The sequence below is a fragment of the Panthera leo genome, chromosome B3, assembly GCF_018350215.1.
Source record: "Panthera leo isolate Ple1 chromosome B3, P.leo_Ple1_pat1.1, whole genome shotgun sequence".
Taxonomy (NCBI): Eukaryota; Metazoa; Chordata; class Mammalia; order Carnivora; family Felidae; genus Panthera; species Panthera leo.
The window spans coordinates 42,225,675-42,248,667 of record NC_056684.1 but is presented as its reverse complement, the minus strand read 5'-3'; the positions used below and the strand labels follow the sequence as shown (position 1 = coordinate 42,248,667).

Here is a 22,993-nt window from a genome sequence, read left to right as displayed (position 1 = left end):
TAAAAACATGGGGGCGTTGAAAGGACACTGTCAAGTAAGAGAAGAGACAGTGTGTGGAATGGGAGAAAATGTTTGCAAATTATGTAGCTGATAAGGCTGTAGTCTCAGGAATATAGAAGGAACTCTATAACAATAAATCTAACAATAATCTAACAATAAAAAGGAAAGTAATCTTTAAAATTAGCAAGGGATTAGAATAACTGTTTTCCCAAAGAAGATACTCACATGGTCAATAAGCACGTAAAAAGATGCTCAACATCACTGGTCATTGGCGAAATTTCAATCAAAACCATAAGATACTGTAATAAAAATGACAGATGATAAGAAGTGTTGGGAAGAATTTGGAGACACTGGAATCCTATAGATGTCTGGTGGGAATGTAAGTGGTGCAGCTTCTTTGAAAAAAGAGGCAGGTTCTGAAAAGATTAAACAAAGAATTACCATATGACCCAGGAATTACACTCCTAGCTATATACCCCAAAGAAGAGAACTTTGAGAATTGTATTTCCTGAAACAAATTTTTTTAAAGACTTAATTTTTTAGAGAAAATTTAGATGTACAATAAGGCTGAGAGGAAAGTACAGAGACATTCCATATATCCCCTGTTCACATACGCTCACACACATACCCCACTTAACAACATCACTCAACAAAATGGCATATGTGTATATTTTTTCTTTACGAAGGATAAACCTATACCCATAATAATCACCCAAAATCCATAGTTTAAAGATTCACTCTTGGGGTACATTAAATCATTTTAAGGGTGCCTGGGTGGCTCAGTTGGTTAAGCGTTTGACTTTGACTCAGGTCACGATCTCACGGTTCATGGGTTCCAGTCCCCTGTCAGGGTCTGTGTTGACAACTCAGAGCCTGGAGCCTGCTTCTGATTCTGTGTCTCCCTCTCTCTCTGCCCCTCCCCTGCTCACCCTCTGCCTCTCTCTCTCAGAAATGTATACATGTTAAAAAAATTTTTTTAATAAAATCAATTTAGATAAATGTATATTGACATATATCCATCATTATAATATACAGAATAGTTTTACTGCCCTAAAAATTCTGTGGTCTACCTATTTAACTCCACCCTCCCCCTTGAGATCACTGATCTTTTTATTGTATTGGTGGTTTTACATTTTTGAGAATGTCATATAGTTGGAATCCTACAGTATGTAGTATTTTCAGATGGTCTTCTTTCACTTGGTAATAAGCATTTAAGGCTCTTGCATGTCTTTTCATGGCTTGATAGCTTATTTCTTTTTAGTGCTAGATGATCCATTATCTGGATGTACCACAGTTTATTGACCCATTCACCTATGGAAGGCACATCTTGGTTGCTTGCAAATTTTGGCAGTTATGAATAAAGCTTTTATCAATATCTATTTGCAGGTTTTTATGTGGACATAAGTTTTCAACTCCTTTGGGTAAAATACCAAGGATTGTGATTGCTAGATCCAATGATAAAAATATATTTAATTTTCTTTCTTTTTTTAAATTGTTTTGAGAGAGAGAGATAGAGAAAGAGAGTGTGTGTGCATGTGTGCACAAGCAAGGGTGGGGCAGAGACAGGGAGAGAGAATCCCAAACAGGCTCCATGCTGTCAGCATAGAGCGTGATGTAGGGCTCAATCCCACGAACCATGAGATCATGACCTGAGCAGTTATCAAGAGTCAGATGCTTAACCAACTGAGCCACCCAGGTGCCCCTAGAGTAGATTTAATTTTCTAAGAAACTGCCAAAGTGTCTTGCAAAGTGGCTATACCATTTTACATTCCCACCAGCAATAGATGAGTTGTTACTTTTCCTCATGCTCTGCTCACCAACATTTGGTGTTGTCAGTGTTCTGGATTTTGGCTAACCTAATGGGTGTGTAGGTGTGTAGGTGTGTAGGTGTGTATATTGTTATAACCTAGACTTCCCTGATGACATATACTGTGGAACATCTTTTTATGTGCTTATTTGCACTTTAGATCTTCTTTGGTGAAGTGTCTGTTAAGGTCTTGGATTCATTTTTTAATCAAGATGTTTGTTACTGAATTTTAAGAGTTTGTGTATTTTGTGTATTTGTGTATTTTGGGTAATAGTCTATCACATGGGTCTTTGGAAATATTTTCTCCCAGTCTTTGGCTAGTCTCCTTATTCTCTTGATAATGTGTTTCATGGAGCAGCAGTTAGTAGTTTTTATGAAGCCTAGTTTATCGGTGAACTTTGTCATATATCATGTCTTTGATGTTGTACCTAAAAAAGGCATTACCATACTCAAGGTCTTCTAGGTTTTCTCCTACGATCGAGAAGGTGGTTTTTTTATTTTTACTTGACATTTAGGTCTATCTTGAGTTACATTTTATGAAGGGCGTATTGTATGTCTTTAGATTATTTTTTATATGGTTATCTTGTGCCAACACCATTTGTTAAAAAATTATCTACTCCATTATATTGCCTTTGGTCCTTTGTCCAAAGATCATTTGATTATATCCATGGGATTCTATTTGGGTCTCTTTCTGCTCACTGATTTATATATGTATAAACTGTGAAAGGAGCCCCTCATTGAATTAACACCTCCATCACTTCACATATTTACCTTTTCTTTGGTAAGAACATTTAAGTTCTACTCTTTGAGCAAATTCAATTATGTAATACAGTGTTATCAATGTTAACCACTGTTAGAGCCTTGGACTTTATTTATCTTACAACTGAAAGTTTACACCCTTTTTACCAACTCTCCTTATTTCCCCTATCACCCGCCCCTAGCACCCACTTTGCTACTGTTTTTATGAATTTGACATTTTTTTTTCTTTGATTCAATTTGTAAGTGAGATCATGTGATAATTGTCTTTATCTGGCTTATTTCACTTAGCATAATGTTCATCAAATTCATCCATACTGTTGCAAATGACAGAATTTCTTTCTTTTTGAAGGCCAAATAATCCATTGTGTATTTATATCATATATACCACATTTTCTTTATTAATTTATCATTTACTGACACTGGGGTTGTTTCGATACGTTGGCTATTGTGGATAATGTTGTGATGAACATGGGAGTGCTATAGTAAGTCTTCAAGTCAGGTAGCATCAACTTTGTTCTTCAATATCATATTGGCTATTATGGGTCCTTTGCCACTCCACGTAACTTTAGAATCACTTTGTTGATATCCTTAAAATAACTTGCTGGGGTTTTGATAGAGACTGCATTGAATCTATACATCAAATGGGCAAGAACTGACATCTTGATAATATTGAGTCTTCCTATCCATGAACATTGAATATGCCTCCATTTATTTACTGCTTTGATTTCCTTCATCTGAGTTTTATAGTTTTTCTCATACAGATCTTTGTTAGATTTATACCTAAGTATTTCATTTTGGGGCAAGTGCTAATGTCATTAGTACTGTGTTTTTAGTATCAATTTCTACTTGTTCATTGTTGGTATATAGGTAAGCAGTTGACTTTTTATATTAACATTATGTCCTACAGTTTTGCTATAATGATTCCAGTTTGTCAACTCTTCCAGATTTTCTACATAGAGGATCATGTCATCTGCAAACAAAGTTTTATTTCTTCTTTCCCAGTCTGTGTATTTTCCATTTTCGTCTCATGCCTTATTGCATTTGCAAGGATTTCTAGTACATTGTTGAAAAGGAATGGTCAAAGGAGGCATCCTTGTTTCTTACATGATCTTAGTGGGATAGCTTCAAGCTTTATCATGTTAAGTGTGATGTTAGCTATAGGTTTTTTTTGTAGATAATCTTTACCAAGTTGAGAAAGTTCCCCCTCTATTACTGGTTTACTGACAGTTTCTATCATGAATGGGTATTGGAGTTTGTCACATGCTTTTTCTGCATCTCTTAGCATGATCAAATGATTTTTCTTTTTTAGTCTGTTGATGTGATAGATTACAATAATTGATTTTTGAAAAAAAATCAAACTGCTAGAACTAGTTGATAATACAATGGGACCTTTCTCATAATTATAGGAATATTTGTGCAAATATGGCACTAATCTTAGTTCTTGCTTCTTTCCAGGTTGTCTATCATTAGGGTAGAGGGAAGTCTATGCAGGTGGAGCCAGACTTGAGGTACTAGAAGAAGTATCCATAAAGGTGACCTGAGGTCTCATGGAAGGCAAGAAAGTTGAGGAGGGCCACACAAACATTTTGAGAGCTGAGTGAGGACTTAACAGTGCCCTCCCTGGATTTTGTTTTTATAATCATCTCATCAGATGTTCACTCTTTCCTACCAGCTCAGTCAGATTGGTAGAACTTAGCCTTAAGAGCATCTCAGAAAAAGAACTGCACAGACTCGGAGGCGTTCATAACAGATGGAGTTACTTGAACAGCCACTCTTTAATGGTCTGAGGCTAGGTTTGTTTTGACATGGATTGCTTGTTTCTGTTAATGCTCTCTGCAGATATGTCACAAAGAGACTTAATATTTCAAGGGGTCTGCATTTAATTGATGTATGACCTGGTGACTTGAGTTATACCATTAACCATTTTTGCTTTCTGATTTTTATGTACCATATAACAGAATCAATAAAGAAGAGAATGGAAAAATAGCTCTGTTTAACATTTCAGGGGTGATAGAGTAATGTTGTCTATAAATATTTATATATTCCTGAGAAGATGGCTTTCTCTTTTGACATTTAGACTGACTCATGGAGAGATTCACCACTGGGGAGGAAAGAGAATAAAGAAACTTTTTTTATCCATAAATTTATTTATATGTGTCTTTCAAAGGTAAACAGAAAAGAAGAAAACTCAAAAGGATTTTTCATTATAATATTTTTTTCTAATGGAGCATTGAAATATTTAGCAATCCTTTTCTCATCCAGGATAGTAACAGGGGAAACATGAATGTGTAACTGAATGCCCCCCAAAATCCAAATAGATGAGTTTGGCTTACAGCTTCCTGTGTGTCCCACAGCTTAATTTCCATCCAGCTTCCCTGCTCTCTCTGCACCTGGTCTCTCCTGCTTCCCTTATCCCTCCTTTCTCCCAGTCTTGGCTTCAGTCCTGTCTGCCTGAGTCATTGCCTCCCACATTTCCCCTTTGTCAGCCACAGTAATGGATAGAGACCCTCTGGGCAGCCCAAAGCCCAGCCCCAGTAAGTGCTCACCTGCCTTTCCTAGGGAGGGTGGAGGCCTGGTCAGGGAGCTTGGAAGCAAAGCAGTGCTTCCTTCCTTGGAAGCTCTGTGAACATAACTCTCTGCATTTCAGCAATCTGGCAAGCAGGCAGAGGGAAAGCTGTGCTTTTTGACTTGGCTGGAATTACCGCAACCTGGTTTAGAGAAGGTGATCGTACCTTTTGATCAGGGATAGGTCTTCGGTGACTGGAAACTAGAAAGTTCATGATTACAAATGTATAAAGTCGGGGGATAGGGTAAATCTTTTTACAGCGTGGGGCCATGATATTTTAAAATGAAAACCAACCCTGAGAAAGTGGACATCCACTCAAAAATGGTGTAAACTGAGCACTCGTCTGTTTGAGGCTCTCATGACAATCTTTGGTGTAGGGGACTCAGAGTTTAAGGTAGTGCTCCTCTGACGACCTTATGGCACACAGTGGGATTCAACGTGTGAATTTTTAAGAGGGCTTCCTCAATGAATTCTTATTAAGTCTTATTTAAGCCTTCTGTAGCACAAATAATGATCTGTCGTGTTTTCAAGTTGACAGTTTTATAGTGAGGTATCGTTTTCAATAGTCAAATATATGTACATATGTGTGTGTGTATATATATGCATATATAGTGGTAATGTTAAAATCTGTCTACTCCAATGTCACTGGTAGCTTTGATAATGTGAGAACCCACAGGATTACATTGGGTGCTGCCATTGACTGCTGGTACAGTAGAGTGGCCACAAAGTCCTCGCAAGTCATGGTTGGAAGTTATTTGTACTTTCTTCTCCTTCTTGCACACAAATTTAAATTTATTCTCAGCTTTCATGACAACCCAAGCAGCTCTTTTGAGGCCTTCAAGTGTTATAGGCAAGTAATTTACAGAGGACACAGCAGTGTCATACACAGGGTTTGTGCCACCATGTGGGGTGGCACTAAGGTTGGATGGCTCTTGCCTGTGCTGTGGTCTGTTCTCATTCTGACTGACTGTCACCCATTTAGATGTTGCCTGGGAATATCCAGAAAGATCTAGACTAATCATGGAGCCCTTCAGGAGCCTCAGGGATTCCAAGCCACCCAAATTCTTAGAGTCCTGACTTCATCCTGGAATCATTAAGCTGCTGGAAAGACTTTGATGATCAGAGTGCCTTTGGCCTTTATTCCAGACACATCTCTCTGTATTACTTGTTGGGGTCCTCTGTGTACAAGGAGCAGCATCTGGTCTAATGAACGGTACTCAAAGAGTATAGGTTGGTGAATAAAAGGATGACTGCATTCTTTAAGAAATACGCATTTTGTACACTGTTCCAGTTGAAGTAGTTGGCTTCCTGCCATCCTGAGAAGCAGTCAGGGCTGAAACTTATTGTCTGGTTTTTTAATCGGTTCTACAGAAGATTTTAGAACTAGAGTACCCACAGTATCTCTCTGGTTTAAAGTTTTTCTACATCTAAAACCTGAGTCATAAATTACCCACTGACCTTCTTTTAGGCAAGAAAGACAAAAAAATAATGGCAGACACAGGATATGTTAAGCTGGTTTTCAGTGAAGAGCTATTACCCTACCTCTTCCCTCTGCTGGCTTGACTACTGTCAGTTATCTGATTTTGTATCTTCTTGGGGCAAAGAAAAAACCTTTTAGAATTCTGTATTTTTTTGTTTTTATCCAAATAGCATATTAGGCATTAGTAATAATAGTAGCAGCAAATACTGTGGTTTGGCTCTTCCAGTGATAAGATCCTTGCTATATGTTAAGTGAGTTTTGCATGAACTGAGATGTAGTATGTGCGTAACCATGGAATTAGGAAGTCACACAGACCCTAAGTCATGTTACTGCTCAGACAGTGAACTCCCAATCCAAATCTGTGTTTTGACTCCCAATCTAAATATGTTTTCTCCATAACATGGCTTATCTCACTATTAGTCAAGGCAATGGAAAGGGTATGCTTCAAATTGGCTGACAGGTTGTGGTAGTATTAAGATGAGCATAAATCTTCTCAAATCTGAAGGAACTGGCCTATTTTTTTTTTTAACAAAGCCATCATTTCTTTTAGATACTTGTTCTTCTGTAATTAAAAGGAAAGAAATCAGGGGCGCCTGGGTGGCTCAGTCGGTTAAGCGTCCGACTTCAGCTCAGGTCATGATCTCGCGGTCCATGAGTTTGAGCCCCGCATTGGGCTCTGTGCTGACCGCTGAGAGCCTGCAGCCTGCTTCAGATTCTGTGTCTCCCTCTCTCTCTGACCCTCCCCCATTCATGCTCTGTCTCTCTCTGTCTCAAAAATAAATAAATGTTAAAAAAAAAAAAAAGGAAAGAAATCAGATGGAGGAATTGCATCCACCTGTTTATCAATTACTTACTGAAAATCTGTCCAACATTGAGAACAGTAAGAAATCATTGTGGGCCCTCAAGAAGCTTACCATTACATATGGAAAGTAGACTGAGAAAAGGTTACTCAATGTTCAGTTTTCATGGCATACCTACACATCTGCCAGGCTCTGTACTAGGCCCTGGAGTCACTAAGTCCTGGGTGGTGAGTACTGTTGGAGAGGGGAGTTGGGAATGTGACCAACTGAGTCGTGAACAAAGAGTAGAACTTCCCCAGGGTGGAAGGGTGACTTTTCCTAATGCCATCTGAAACATGAACCTTCTCCCTTATCTACCCAATTCTGTCCATCGTGTATGAGCTTGTATCTTGCCCTCTGCCTGATGTTATTCTTCCATGACTCTACCCAAAGTTTTACTTTCATCCCTTTGGTGTTTCTGGTCCTCTGCCATGTGTCTACTTTTTTTTTTTCCTAGTAACCTCTACACCCAACATGGGACTCAAACTCACGACCCTGAGATCAAGAGTCACATGCTCTTCTGATTGAGTCACTCCTCTTCTTCTTCTTTTTTTTTTTAAGAACTTCTTTATTACCTCTTAAGTGGGTCTTCTCTGTGTGTGTGGGTCGTATGTGTGCTCTGAGAGTTGAAGCCCGTCGAATGCAATGCACCAGTCTCATTCCATCTGCTGTATTCCCTGAAGGACTCAACACAGTGGCTTGTACATTATAAGTGATTGGTAAATAGTTACTGATTGACTAGTTATCAGTCCCCTCTCTGCCTTTCCTTATAGCCCTGGGATATGAGTCTCAATTCTTGCTGTGTCCATGAGATACTCGTGCCCCAGATAGTTAGGTCTCCAACTTAGGGTGTTTGTGTTGAATGTGAGAGAAGACTCCACAGAAGGTCATTAAAATGACTCAGGTTAGGAATGGAATATATTATGGGGTTGCCTGGCATAAAAAGGCAGGGAAACATCCTGTTTCTTTATCCAAGGGAAGGGATGATCTCACAAGAAAGAGAACCATTCAGTTTCATCAGAATTAGAGCAGTTGAAAGTTGTCTTGTGTTGTAATTGAATTTATTTAATTCCTGGAGGAAAGTGTGTATTATGACTAAAGCCCAAATCAATGAAACTCAAAAAACATAGTTTTACTTTGCCCATAAACCACTTTCATAGTCTCTTCCATGCTTGCCTATAAGGATCCTAAGTTCTGCACATGTCCTACCACGCCATCCTATGAGGACAGGCATTCTCTCCATTACAGTCTAGTTTTGTTCGGTGGGATTGAAGCAAGGCCGTGGACCCCAGAGGTAGATACACCCAGGTTAGAGCCCTCCCTCTCCCTGCCACAGCTTACTACTGTTGTGACTGTGGGCAGAAGATATCCATGTCCATATGCCTGTGCATTTGCCTACCCCAATATCTGCATCTATGCCTACATTTACATGTTAATAAACACAGCGTATATGTAATTTCCCTGCAGATAATTACATACATTTGACTATATTGTTTGTCAGTTTGTGTCAAAATTGTACTAATTTCCTATATTTAGGAAAATTATACTAATTAAAATCTGAATTGAACCATAATTAGCCTGGCTAAGTGCATTAGTTTACTGAGGCAGCCGTAACAAAGAACTGCAAACTGGTGGCATAACCAACGGAAATGTATTGTCTCACAGTACTGGAGGCTGGAAGGCTCAGGTCAGGGTGTCCTTCTGAGGGCTGTGAGAGAACAGTCTGTTGTGGGCCCCTCTCCTTGGCTTGATGGACATCTCCTACCTGGGTCTCCTCACATTGCCTTCCCTCTATGTGTGTCTCTGTATCCACGTTTCCCCTTTTTATAAGGACACCAGTCATTTCGGATTAGGGCCCACCTTCATGACCTCATTTTATCCTGATTATCCCCATAAATACCCTCTCTGCAAGCAGGGTCCCATTCTGAGGTTCTGGGGCTTAGGACTTCAACATAGGAATGTTGGGGAAAGGAAACATTGCCACCAATAATGCTGTGTTAGGTGTTATATTTGATGATAGGTGTCCATATAACAAGCCAGCACTGAGAGATGACAACATATTGTAGTGTAGTCCTGTAGATGAGGCCCTGACACTTTCGAAGCCAGGAAATTCTTTAGTCGTGCTATTTCCTTAAGGATCCTTATCCTTTGTTTCTCACTCTCTGTTGGTCTCTGCATCTCTTTTATTTTTCCAGCTTTATCTTAATATATTTATGAATATATCTATTAATATATTTATTTTTGGGAGAGTGCAAGCAGGGAAGGGGTATAAGGGATCTGAGATGGGTTCTGTGCTAACAGGCTGATAGCAGTGAGCCCAATGTGGGGCTCAAACTCAGGAACCAAGAGTTCATGACCTGAGCCAAAGTTGGTCTCTCAACCGACTGAGCCACCCACATGCCCCATCTTAAGTTTTATATGTTTTGAAGATTATTTTCCAAGAATTAGTCCAGGTTGTAGAGACACATAATATGTAAGGAAACCACCTTAAAAGAGTACTTTAAGATGTTGTGCTATACTCAACTGTGCTGTCAGGAGTTCATTATTTGATGTCATCTCCCATGAGGACATGTTTGTTTCTTCGCTGTGCTCCTGATGAGGTGATATTTATGTATACAGACTGAAATTTGTTTTGGTTTTATTATTTGGAAATGTAAATCTTATCTATTAAGCACTGGTAGAATTCGCAAGACTTGCAATTTGGCTTTAGTAAGTACAAGAAAATGATACTCTGTCCAAGTACTTCAACTTTGTAATTATGGTTTGATCCACCAGGCAGTTCTAAAAACTTGAGCTTACAGAAATCAAAGCATTGATATTTACTGTGTATGTCCACTATTTGCTTTAGTAGAGTCTATTCCAATTTTTTCTTCTGTCACTTCTGCTATTAGCAATATATTTTAAAATTTATGTTAAGCATCTATCTTTCTTCAGCCTCTTTTCTGTAAATCTGGTTTATTGCCCATACCAGATGTTTTTCCCCTGTTCACGCCTTTGTCAATGCTATCTTTTGATATGGTCCTTGCCAGCCTGAGCCCTTGCTAGCAGGATCATTCTCCGGGCTAGATTGAACTATAAAATCTAGATTGATTATTGGCTTTCTTGGTTGTTAATGCATATTCGTTTAGCTAACCCATAAATCAAACTGCTAGTACCTGTAGATTCAGATTTTTTTGGTCTTTAATATCTTCTGGGTTGCTCCTTAAATATAATGATGAATCCTTAAAAACAAGTCTACCTTAAGAAAACCTGAAATAAAAAACAAAAGTTTTTAAACAAAATCCTATTGCAGCCTTGTTTTATAATAGTGAAAACTCACAAGCAGCTGGGCCTATATAAAGGCAAAGATACAACTGAGTAAATTAGGACTTGGATTGCAATATTATATACCTATTTTTAATAGTTTCTATGGGAATGCAAGCTGATGCAGCCACTCTGGAAAACAGTATGGAGGTTCCTCAAAAAACTAAAAATAGAACCCTACAACCCAGCAATTGCACTACTAGGCATTTATCCATGGGATACAGGTGTGCTGTTTCGAAGGGACAGATGCACCCCCATGTTTATAGCAGCACTATCAACAATAGCCAAAGTATGGAAAGAGCCCAAATGTCCATCAATGGATGAATGGATAAAGAAGATGCGGTATATATATATATATATGCAATGGAGTATTACTCGGCAATCAAAAAGAATGAAATCTTGCCATTTGCAACTACGTGGATGGAACTGGAGGGTATTATGCTAAGTGAAATTAGTCAGAGAAAGACAAAAACCATATGACTTCACTCATATGAGGACTTTAAGAGACAAAACAGATGAACATAAGGGAAGGGAAACAAAAATAATATAAAAACAGGGAGGGGGACAAAACAGAAGAGACTCATAAATATGGAGAACCAACTGAGGGTTACTGGGGTTGTGGGAGGGGGGGTGGAATAAATGGGTAAGGCGCACTAAGGAATCTACTCCTGAAATCATTGTTGCACTATATGCTAACTAATTTGGATGTAAATTAAAAAAAACAAAAATAAATAAAAGTTTCTAAAAAATGTACAATCTCATGGAAAATGATTATTGTATAATTACAATGGGGTAAACATGAGAATACAGAATGACATGGAGTGTGTGATCTCAACCACCTAAAATCCTGCATAAACAGTGGAAGATGAGTCAAGATGTTAGCATTGCTTATGTGTGGGTGGGACTGTTCAAGGAAATCTGGATTCTGAAGGACTTGGGTTTAAATCTCTCCCTTCAACTGTGAGTGCCTGTTACTTAAGAGACCTAACCTCCTAAGCCTGATGATCCAGGGCAGGTAAGACCTCTCTGAATTGTGGAGTGATTTCTAGTAACACAACCCATGAAAATTCAAGTATTAACAAAAACCTTAACCCATTTGGCCACTCTCCTAACAGAGTTTTCCACGTTTCTTGTGGTTTCAAACAGCACACGGGAGGAGGCAGGGCCCACAGTGCAGTGGCCTCTGTCAAGCCCCGTAACCTCGGTTGTCCTGGTTGCCTTACCTGGGTGGAGTTTAAACTCCTTAGCAAAGGGTAATGTTGAAGATTCAGGGACTTGACATACAGAAAGGGTTTAGAATTCATGAAGGCACGTAATTATTTATCTATGTTGGCTGCTGTTGATTAAGAAATTTAAAAATACAAGCTTTAGTTCCTACATGGAGGAGAAGGGAAAGAAAGCTAGAGTAAGGATTTACCTACCCTGCAGGCAGGCAGGCAGGCAGGTGGACTTGATGACTTTCATGGCTGAGTTTGGGGATGCCACAGGCTAAAGGTAATTTAACTGAATCGTTCCAATTTTCAGATATAAAATGGGGGGTGATCTCAGAATGAATGGCCACAGAAAATGAGGATGCTTTGGAAAATCTAATCTCGTGTGTGAATGCTGAAGTGCTACTGTGATGGGCTTGGAATCTCCAGAAATGTAAATTGCATCAAATTCCCTGATTGGTTTCAGTTCTTCTCACAAATGCCTTATTGTTTGGTCTGCTGTAACCGAAATGCCCTTCTGATTTATGGTTAATGGATTAATAGAGATAAGCCTCAAGAATATGTTTTTAGTATTCTATTTTTTCTTTAGCATCTGTCCTTGCCAAAACCATGCACTATTGCCTTTTTGACCGATGTATGCTGCTGTGGGTTTGCAGTTGTGAATTCACCGGTCAGAGATCAGTGCTGAAAAACCTTTGTAGTGAAAGGGATTTGGAGCCAGGAAGTAGGAGATTTGTTCGTTTCTTAAACCAAACTTGATGGTGTGCCCTATTGCTAAATACCAAGCCTACACTGCTTTGGCAGATACTCTACAACCCAGTGTGTACTTTTTTAGCATTAAATAAGCACAAGCATGAGGAATGTGACCTGAGAAGAAACTTGACGTTCTTTGCACTCGTTCTACCGGGTTTGGCGTGCAACACGGTGAATATTTTTTTCCAGATTCATAGAACAAAGCTCTCTATTTTGTCCAGGTAAAACCCAGTCCATGTGTACCCATCCCCATGGTGTGTGCCTTAGTGACCAAGCTTATGTTTATCAGCATCGTCAGTAGCCTAGGGAATCTGCTTTCCTGGGATTTAACAGGCTTGTCACCAAGGGTCAGAAAAAACGAATAATGGGATGAGTTTATTACCAGTGATCCAAACAAGTAGTAAATAATTCACAGTTCTCCTGGTCTCAACCATCACTTTTATTTTTCTTCTGCTTTTCGTTGGATGTGACCTTTTTTTTTTTTCCCTAGCCTATGTATTTTTGTAAATAGCTTCAAATCATTTGAGTTGGGGTACAAGAATTCAAATTAGAGTTCAATTTGGAACCTTCTTTCCTCTTTAACTTGTAAGGGGAAACAAATAACAGGGCTTCAGGGTGGACTACAGGAGGACTAAGCTGTGTAGATGATTTATTCTGCTGTCTCAGCAACCACAGGGGACCAATGATATTGCTGGAAAGCCACCACAGCTTTCTCAGTGGTCTGAGGGAAACGAAGGTATATTCCATAGGAGTACTGTATCCTACCACATTGTCTGTCTGTGAAATGGAGATGTAAAAAAAAAAAAAAATTAATAAATAAGATTTAAAAAATCTGTTGTACTTTGTAAACTCTTAGGCACATCAAGGGAGAAGACATGTGAAAGTGCTGTGGAATTCTCCAGGGCCAGATAAACACTAGATGTAGCATGTCCTGTTGTTGGAGTCGGGACTGGAGCCCGAGAGGGCTGGTGCTAGAGCAGGGGTTACAGGTGAGTGCCCCACGAGCTTAGGAGAGGAGAGGAATTCTCCATGGGGGGTGGTTGGGAAGACGAGGAAAGCCAAGCTTGATGCTGGGCTTGGGCTTGTAGGGTGAGTAACCAGGAAGAACGGGATGCATGACGCATTTCAGATAGAGGTACCCCACAAGAACTAAAATAACCAAGGCAGTTGTGCAGGATTTGGAAAGACATTGTTTTGCTAAAATGGAAAGTTCTTAGAGCATAAACAGGAGAGGGCAAGTGGGTGGATGGGAGGTCTCGACCACCCTGACGCTAAGCAGGTTGAACCTGATTACCCATACATTTCAAAGCAGTGTGCGCATTCAAATCCTTTCTAAGCACAGGTTAAAACACTGTGAGCCCATAAGTGTCTGCTCCTCTTCCTTTTAGCACGTTTTCTTCCCACTTCTCTGCTCACTGCCCTTTATTAGCTCCGCCAGAGCTCTGGACTGGTCTGCGGTAACCCTCCTACCTCCTTAGAATTTCCTGGGAATTAGGCATCATCTTTTTTTTTTTTTTTTTTTTTTTTTAATTTTTTTAACGTTTATTTATTTTTGAGACAGAGAGAGACAGAGTGTGAACAGGGGAGGGGCAGAGAGAGAGGGAGACACAGAATCTGAAACAGGCTCCAGGCTCTGAGCTGTCAGCACAGAGCCTGACACGGGGCTCGAACTCACAGACCGTGAGATCATGACCTGAGCCGAAGTCGGCCGCTTAACCGACTGAGCCACCCAGGCTCCCCTAGGCATCATCTTTAATAAAGGGCAGCTCTCAATTTGTCTGAAAGGGTCTGAAACACAACATTCTAAGACAGTGATAAGTGATACATGCAGATATCCACTTGCATGGCAGGTTTAACCGGGGGCACATCTTTGTGACCAGTGATATAATTAATGATGGAATTTCATATGGCAGTGCCAAGAGGTGAGTGGAGATGGGAAGGTAAGTTAGAGGGATCCTTGGTTGGCTCTCGTCACACCACATACAAAGCACATCCTCATGGCAGGATGGCAAGGTCTGGTTGTGGTTTTCTAGCAGTATGACCTTGGGGAGGTCGCTTAATCTCAAGATCCTAGTTTCTTCATTTGAAAATGGAAAATAGGCTCAAAGCTCTTTTCCCCATCATTGTGTACTCCATACTGGGAGCACATTCTTCGCCTTTCGTCTTGGAGGTAGTACTGCTGACTTGCCCTGCCCTCCATGGATTAAATACATCTTGAGCCCTTCTCTGCGCAGGTACTTTACAGTGAGCAATGTACATGGTCCCTGCCCTCAGGGAGCGTCCCAAGTGTTCCTGACTACTATGGCCTTGGTCCTTTTTTTGAGTTTCTCCTTTGCCAGGCCAGAGAACTTCATCTTGTAAACCATGAGGTTAAGCTTCTGTGGTCCATGGGATAAGTTGCTGATGAGTAGAAATAGGGCCCACTTGGTGTTTGCCCTCAATCATACTTTAGTCATGGTGTTTGTGTGGATAATTCCTAATGACTAACTTAGTAAAACATCTGTTTAAATCTTTGCCTGCAGGACATAGAAATTCCACATTTACTGAGCATCTCCTGTGCGGTGGGCCTTGGGCTAGGGCCTTGAGATTCATAGGTCATTGTGATAATACAGTCCTTGCTGTGGGAAAACAGTGAGGGAGGAAGACCTCTCCCAGAAAATGTATTCCTGAGACCATGTTGTGTATGTGTCTTAGTGCAGGTGTACTCAGGACAGGCGGGAACACAGTGATAGCTCTGTGGATGAAGAGGCATATGGAGGGTTTGCAAAGCAGCTCTGGGTGCCAAACGCTTGGCTGGAATTTTTATTGACTTGCCCGACCTGCTGCTGAGTTCACACCTGCGTGGGTGGTTAATCATTTCCCCTCTGTTCCATTATCACCTGACCTTTTAAGGGCTATTTCTAGTTGAGGTATGCAAAGTCAAACAGTCGTGGTTCCCATGCTTCCATGAAGGAGGACTAGAGAGGAGATCCTCATGTGAATATTCTCCTTGCTTTTCTGGTCTCCCTGCTCTCGCTGCAAAGGGGGAGCTTGATGATTCTGGTATTTTTCTATGTGGGCTGTTACCATGTGAGGAAACCCCATCAGCCGTGTTCCTGTGCTGTTTTCCCCAAGCTTAGGGTTAGCTGGAGTTTCTCTCCCGAATTGTGAATGTGGGGGGCTAGAGGAGCCTCTCTACTCAGACTCTGCCGTCTGCGCTCTCACTAGTCGGGAAGAGGGAGGTTGAGGGGCCCGATGGGGGAAGGCCAGGTTATTAAGGAAGGCCTCTGGCTCCCTGGTAAAGCTGACTGTGAGACCAACATGGGACACTCTGCCTTTTCTCCTCCTCACCCATTCCTGGATGAAAACCAGCTGGCTCCCAGTGAACAGTGGATTTGACTCACCCTTCTAGATGGTGACACATAGGCACCTGGATGTGCCTGGTGGGCTCAATATCCTGTACTGCAAGTTGTGAATGTTTGAGCTGAGCACAGATAGAGGGCACAAGAAAGCAAGATAGAGGGCGAGACCCTGGTTTTTGCTTTTGAGGCACCTCTTGGGAACTGTGACCCCATCAGGTGGTGGGTTTTTACTTGTCAGCTGAGCTGTTCCCCTTCCTTCCTTGGGGAAGATCGGTTAAAGAATGGAGAGAAGGGAATATCCTTCTTGGGTGTATCAAGAGAGCAGATTTGCTCACTGGAGATTGAGGTGAATGATAGCCCCACATTTTATGCTGACTTTTGGTTATGCAATGCATGCTGTTATCAGGGCTGTATTTTGCTTGCTGGAGGGGAAAGCAGACCTAAAGAAGGGGTTCAGAGACAGCCATCATAATTGGGTACAGTGGTCTTCCAATGGGTCAGAATGGAGTCAGTGGCTGGAGGTGGAGAGAGGAGAGGGATGGTGGCAGTTCTTACTTTATTCAGGATCTAGGGTCCTACTGAGGCATGGTAGCCTGGCCCTGTTGTCCTGTCAGCTGCGTATGACACTTGTGCTCCATAGAGGAGTGTGCAAAACCCCGTGGCCCCTCTCCTAGGTTGCCCCTGGACAGAACTCATTGACAAGCCCCAGGGCAGGGGTTTGCTTTAATGCCAGCCCTGACCCATACCGTAGGGTGAAGTTTTGCTCCTTTAGGCTCTTGGATTGGGGGAGTCTGACTGACATCCAAGAGAACAGCCTGAGGAGTTCCTTGTTTCACAAGCACACTCAGCTTCCCGGCTCATCCTTGGGGAATTCTGCATGTACAAAAAGCATGTCGAATGGCTTGAATAAAGATGAACACAGGAACTGTACAGTGAACAGGGTTACTAGAAGGGGAGTGCTATCTAGACAGGAATCTTGATTGTCTTTGCTCTCTAACGCCCATGATCATGTCTACTACATAATAGATGTAAAATAAACAATAAATTGAATTGCGCAGCTCAGACAGTGGCTAAATAGAATAAGCTGCTTCCAGTGTTTCTCCAACCACTGTGGCTAAGACGAGTAATAAGAAACCCTTATCTGGCACTTTCTTTGTGTCTTTGACATGTGTCCATTTATTCCTGTAGCAACCTGCAGGTTATTGTCCCCCGTTTTATGGAAGAAATGGAAGCAGACCGCAGTGAAGTAACCAGCTCAGAGTCATGAACTGGGAAGGTTGGAGCACCTCACAGCCTCACTTGACAGAGTGGAGATCCCTGAGGGGTGGGTGCTCATCTTGAGCAATGGTGGACATTTCTTGGCTGGGCTGGGCTTGTTTACTCGAGGGTGGACTGGCCTGAGCCTGGCAGTCTGCACCGCCACCACCTTCCTGAGCTGTTTACAACTCCCTGGGACCAAACAGTGTTTACTTTAAAAGGAGAGTGTCAGAGTCTCACCCCTGGTTCCATTGGCTCATCGGCCACAATGGACGGCACAGGAAGGTTTTGTGTTGGCCCCAGGTGACCTTCACACATAAATCAGGGCAAAAAATGGTCAGAATGAGAAGAAATTATGAAAAGGAAAATAACTTGTGTTCTATGAATTCTATATCCTGTCCTTTAGCAAGAAACCAAAACTACAACAAAAAAACTACTTAAGATCAAGCAAGATAGGATACATTCAAATTGGGGTAAAAGAAAAAGATAGCAGCATAAAATAGAGTTAGAGGTTAGACTATAACACAGTTGGCTCTGAACCTTCTTTGCAGCCAAACCCAAAAAGGAAACCTGGTCTGCTGTCTCAGGCTCCCTGCCGGGAGAGGCAGGAATTAGCCAGAGGGGTTAGGATACAGGGGAGTGGAGGTGAGAGTCAGCTACAGGCCACATGGCTGCTGTGCTGCCCTGAGAACGTCTCACTGGAGAACGAGCATTCGTCTTGATCATGGCATCTTGTCTGAGCTACGAGATTTTCTCAGGGCTTGAAGGGATACATAGTGAGACTTCGCCTAAGTGTTGAAAACACATACTCATATGTACTTGACGTCTAGGTTCTTACATGCTTTGATCTGATGATCTTTTGCCATAGGTCAGGACCCTTAATGTCACAACGTGTCTGTTTTGCAAGTATCTCACTGTGTCATAGGTGGAACTAGAAACGGCTCGGTGCCATGTTCCCTGGGAGTGGTGATTAAATGACCGTGTACTTTGGTTGCAGACCTCCTTGAAATTTGCCTGTGTGGATGATCTTCTTGCATGATAAAAAAAAAAAAAAAATATTTCTAACCTTATAGTTTATAAGGCATTTTTATGTACAGAATTTGCATGTTTATGACGTTGCCATGAAGGAAATCATGGGTCTTGTTTCATGCTTCATGTTGGGAACACTAAGTCATAATAAAACCGAGAGCCAGGAGTAAGAAGAAACTGGGGCCTTTGAGTTTTGACCACTGAGCAATGCTCTGAGAGTGACTGGTTTTCATTTTTTGGTTTTGCTGTGTAATGTGTACCCATGTTGAAACATTGAAAGTGGTAGAAAAGTTGAGAACGCGAATCCCGTAATGAATCTCTGGTGTCAAAAGTCTCCCTTGAACTAAGGATAGTTGTCTCCAATCTGTGGCTTCACTTTTGAGATATTAGGATGAGAAGACCTGGGCATCCTGTGGGAATAGTTGGCCAAGCATCCAGTGTCGCTGGGAAACTCCTTTCTTGGGAGCCACTTGCCCGCTGCTATCCAAAGAGCAGAAAGAAGAAAACTAACAGGCCCAAAGGTCCCAGGTATCGTCAGACCTGGGAGTGAACCTGGAGCCCAGACTCCCTCCTAGTCCAACACCCTGCCCTTGAACCAAGACTTGGCTACACCTCTCCTCTCTTGCAGGTCCAGAATGGAGATCATGCACACTGAAGCACCTGCCTCCAGGAAGGGCACTTAGGTGTCTTGAGACTGCCCCTCAGGCCATCATCAGGTGGAAACTATGTTTGTACAGATGCTACGTAGATACGGACTTGGTGGCAATTACATGATACGTATTTCCTGGATAAATAAGCCTGAAGGGCATAAATGAGAACCACTGCCTGTTCCTCCACCCCTTTCAGTAGACAGCCCTAGGAGATGAGGAGACAAGTCTGCACTTGCTGTGCCAGCCCCTCTCCCCTTCTCCTCCAAACCTGCTGTTGTAGCTTCACCTCTCTGCTAATCTCTTCTTACCTCAGTTGTCAGACACCTGCAGGCCAGATTCAGTTGTATGCTCATCCTCCCTCAACTGTGATCTGCCCTTAGCACAGGTGCTCTCTCCCTCCTGCTTGGCGCACTTTCTTCTGGGCCCACCCTTTCCTGGTTCTCCTCCCTCACCCACCACCAGGCCCCCTTGCTGGTCCTTTCTTGCCCTAATTTTAGAACCTGGTTCCAGGACACAGTCTTCACGTCTCTCTCTTGCTCACTTCCCTAGGTGATCTTTCTCGTTCCGAGCATTTAAATATGATAAGCTCCCCTTCTCCCTACCATTATGTGTCCTGCTTTGTATTTGACCCTGTTCCGCCTCTCTACTGAATATATCCTTAAAAAACTCATTACGGATTTTTCACCCCAAACCTGTGCCTCCAGCAGCTTCCCCCCACCTCAGTCAGTGGCTTTTTCGTTTTTCCATATATTTTGGATAGAGATTTTCCCTCACTGCTGTATACATTCTGCTTCTCTCCTCCTGCTTCCCAAATCTCGGCTGCTCTCCTGTGTTCCTTGTTGACCCACAGCCCTAGGTTCTATCCGGCAGGCTTCTTGCTGCTGTCTGCTTCCTGCTTCTCCATCTGCCCCTTTCTCCTCGCTCCCCTATGTATCCTCTGTTTCCTTCTGAGTGCCAGTGTTTACTCTCTTGCTGTTCTATTCTTCTTTCAGCCCCATGTCATGGCTCTGTATTTTCCTTTGATTGAATCCCTCCTGGCTTGGCTAGAAAGACCATTAATTTGCTCTGCAGAAAGCCCAGTTATGAGCCTGGGAAGAGCAGTCTTCATGCAGGGACCCTTCCAATACTTGCTATTCCCAGAGAATGGAAGCGATTAACCATCCCATCCTCCCTGGTACATTTCATAAATGGCACCCATGACAGCAAGGACCCCCATAGCCTTTACCACTGACTGTTACCACCAGCCATGCTCAGGGATCTCAGCGGTTCGGGAAACCTCACAATTGTTACCAGCTCCAGGGGGAAAACTGTTCATGCAGTGATCTCTACATTGCTGTAAATTTGTCAATTTAGGTCTAGAGTTTAAATTTTATTTTCCCAAATTGGGGAGTTGTTTAGACAAATATGCCTATAAAAACAGAGTTGGATCTATCCTTTTATATATGGCATGATATTGTAAAGTCTTTGATATTGTAGGTGGAAAATCACTGAAAATTTTGAACTTGAACTCTTTTGCCATGTTAGCGATGTAGCCACTGCCCGGGCTGTAGTAAACTGATTCAGTTGGGGAGGATTCCCCGTGAACACTGCTGTTGTTGATTGAGAACTGTGTCTTGACATTCTTAAAGAAATATTTTTACAGACAGTTCATTCAGAACATAAGTAGATGTGAAAATGACTTTATAGTTGGATGGCCTAAATGGTTGGTTCATGCAACGATTCATGCGGCTTTAGGAATACCCTGCCCATGAACACCAGAACATCTGTTTAAAAATGTCCTGTGTCCAGTTGACCCAGGTACCTGGTGTTAGGAAGCTGGCAATCAATCAAGCATGCTAGGAAGTGATGCCCTAGAGGCACCCACTCCCTGGGCCTGGTCAGCCTGTTTCCCTTTCTGCGTGTCAGCTACCTCATTGGTTCTTAGTGTTTGCATTCTTAAGTGGGAAGAGGGCATAAAGGCAGTGGGGGTTCAGGTTCACTACCTGTAGGTTCTCTAAGAAAAGATAGGAAAGGATGAGAACTTGAAATTGCTGTGGATTTATGTTCTGTATCCGGTGCTACGACTCTAACTACTAACTCTGAAGTGCGTTATTTTGTTGGCCAGGATGACAGCCAAGTAAGTCGGTGTCAGTGTTTCAGGTGCAGGAGAGAATCCTCCCTCTTGTGCCTGAGGAAGATACATTTGATTGAGGCTGGCTTGGGTTGAGGGTAAGTTTCTGGCCACAGAATAGAGCACATTGTCAAAATAAGCCATAAGCCACCAACTCACACAAGAGGAACTAAATTGTTGGACTTAGGTTTTAAAAAAGAAGTTACTTATGAAATAAAACCTAGGCTAAACCTGTATGCTTTCTAAAACCATAAAACTGGACAAGAAGCGAAATATCCCAATAGTTTATCTGAACAAAATAACAACTGAAGTGGCATTTTCTTCCCTTAGAGACCCCAGAAGAATATGTATATAGCACACCGGCTGTTTCAAATCAACCATTCTGGCATCATTACTGATGGTGGCTGGGCATTGGGCTCCCATTGAGAACTCCTCAGGGTTTGGTTCTTTTATGAGTTAGGCAGGGCTGTTAACATTGTGGCTTCTTTATTTGCGGGGAAATTAAAGTAGAGTGGCCAAAGGGCCTTGCTTGCATTTACACAGGATGCTGGTATTGGAGTTGGGCCTAGACACCAAGTCTTCTGGTACATGGTGTCGTGGAACTTTTTTGCCCTGAGGAGCACCCAGGAGAGCATTGGTATTTGTTCTCTCTCCCCAGGAGCTGTGGGGAGAGAGCTGGGGCACTGAGGCTGCTAACGGAAGCATCTTCAGGAGATAGCTGTGGGTGCCCAAGGCTCTCTGCTTCTCACACTGAGGACTCCCTGTTGGAAACTCCAAGTAGGGAGCATCACTGAGAAGGAGTCTTGGTGAAAATCCACGGATCCTCTTCCCTAGAGCCTCGACTTGCCACTCTCTGATAACGATAACCCTGGAACTATAAGCTGTTGTCTTATTTGGAAATTTTCAAAATCTTTTGTGTTTTTATCCAAAGCGTTCTCTTTAATTGCTGTTTTATTCCTGCAATTATTTAAAACTGATCTAGAGTCTAGCAGTTTTTTCAAGATGATTATGACCATCAGGGTTTGTCTCTCTGTGTTTTCCAGACCTTCTAAGTGAGAATCTTCACATCATCTAGGAAAATGGTGGCCCTGTCCTTAAAGATTTGTGTCCGCCACTGCAATGTGGTAAAGACCATGCAGTTTGAACCATCTACAGCCGTGTACGATGCATGTCGAGTCATTCGGGAACGGGTACCTGAGGCGCAAACTGGCCAAGGTAAGCCATTGGTTATTCACCAGCTTCCTGAAATGTGTTTGTATGTTCTTTACCTAGTGGCTAAAGAAACAGATGCTCTGAGTGGTGCCCAAACCACCTAGTCTGTATGCTTCAAATGAAATGTCTTCTTAGCCTAGACACTACTTGCCTCCCAACTGACTTTTGTGATGACAGTGGCCAAAACTGCCATTGAATTGTCATTGTCACGCCCATCATCATGACCCTTCCATACATGAGCATCGCTTTCTCTGGTTTACAAGTCACCTTTTGATACTTGATCTCATTTACCCCACGAAGTACAAATGTACCTCTTCCAGCGGTTACTGCATATGTATAACCGGAGCCCTCTTTTCCTGGAGGAGGCTGGAACTGCCATCAGAACACACAACAAGCCTTACATTTCAAGTACTTTGAAGGGGCTCTGTAAACTTTGTCTCCAACATTAAAGGGAGTGGGGAGCCTCTATGAATGTGTTTTATTTCCTGTTAGTTTGAACTGCTAACCATTATTAATCCAAGTTTAAACAACGGCCATTCATACGGTTTTTATTTTCCATTTCCCTTTCTCTACTGTCTACATTTCCTTCCTTTATTTTTGTTTGATTGGCATTTGGGAAATTGGGATTATTCCCAAATTAATAAGCCTTTACTGTGAAAACAGGATAAAACCTAAA

At 42.0% G+C, this 22,993-nt stretch overlaps 1 protein-coding gene across 3 annotated transcripts in view; it reads left to right on the top strand.

The window, feature by feature from the left end:
* Positions 1-22,993, top strand: part of TLN2 (talin 2) — a 435,350-nt gene that overhangs the window by 215,467 nt on the left and 196,890 nt on the right. For 2 of the 3 annotated variants that reach the window (XM_042941831.1, XM_042941832.1), the window contains one exon: positions 22,149-22,320. In XM_042941831.1, the coding sequence (XP_042797765.1) occupies positions 22,185-22,320 (136 nt within the window). In that variant the 5' untranslated portion in view covers positions 22,149-22,184. Of the gene's footprint in view, positions 1-18,981; positions 19,062-22,148; positions 22,321-22,993 lie in introns of those variants that run through there. The other variant, XM_042941833.1, reaches the window with a different exon arrangement.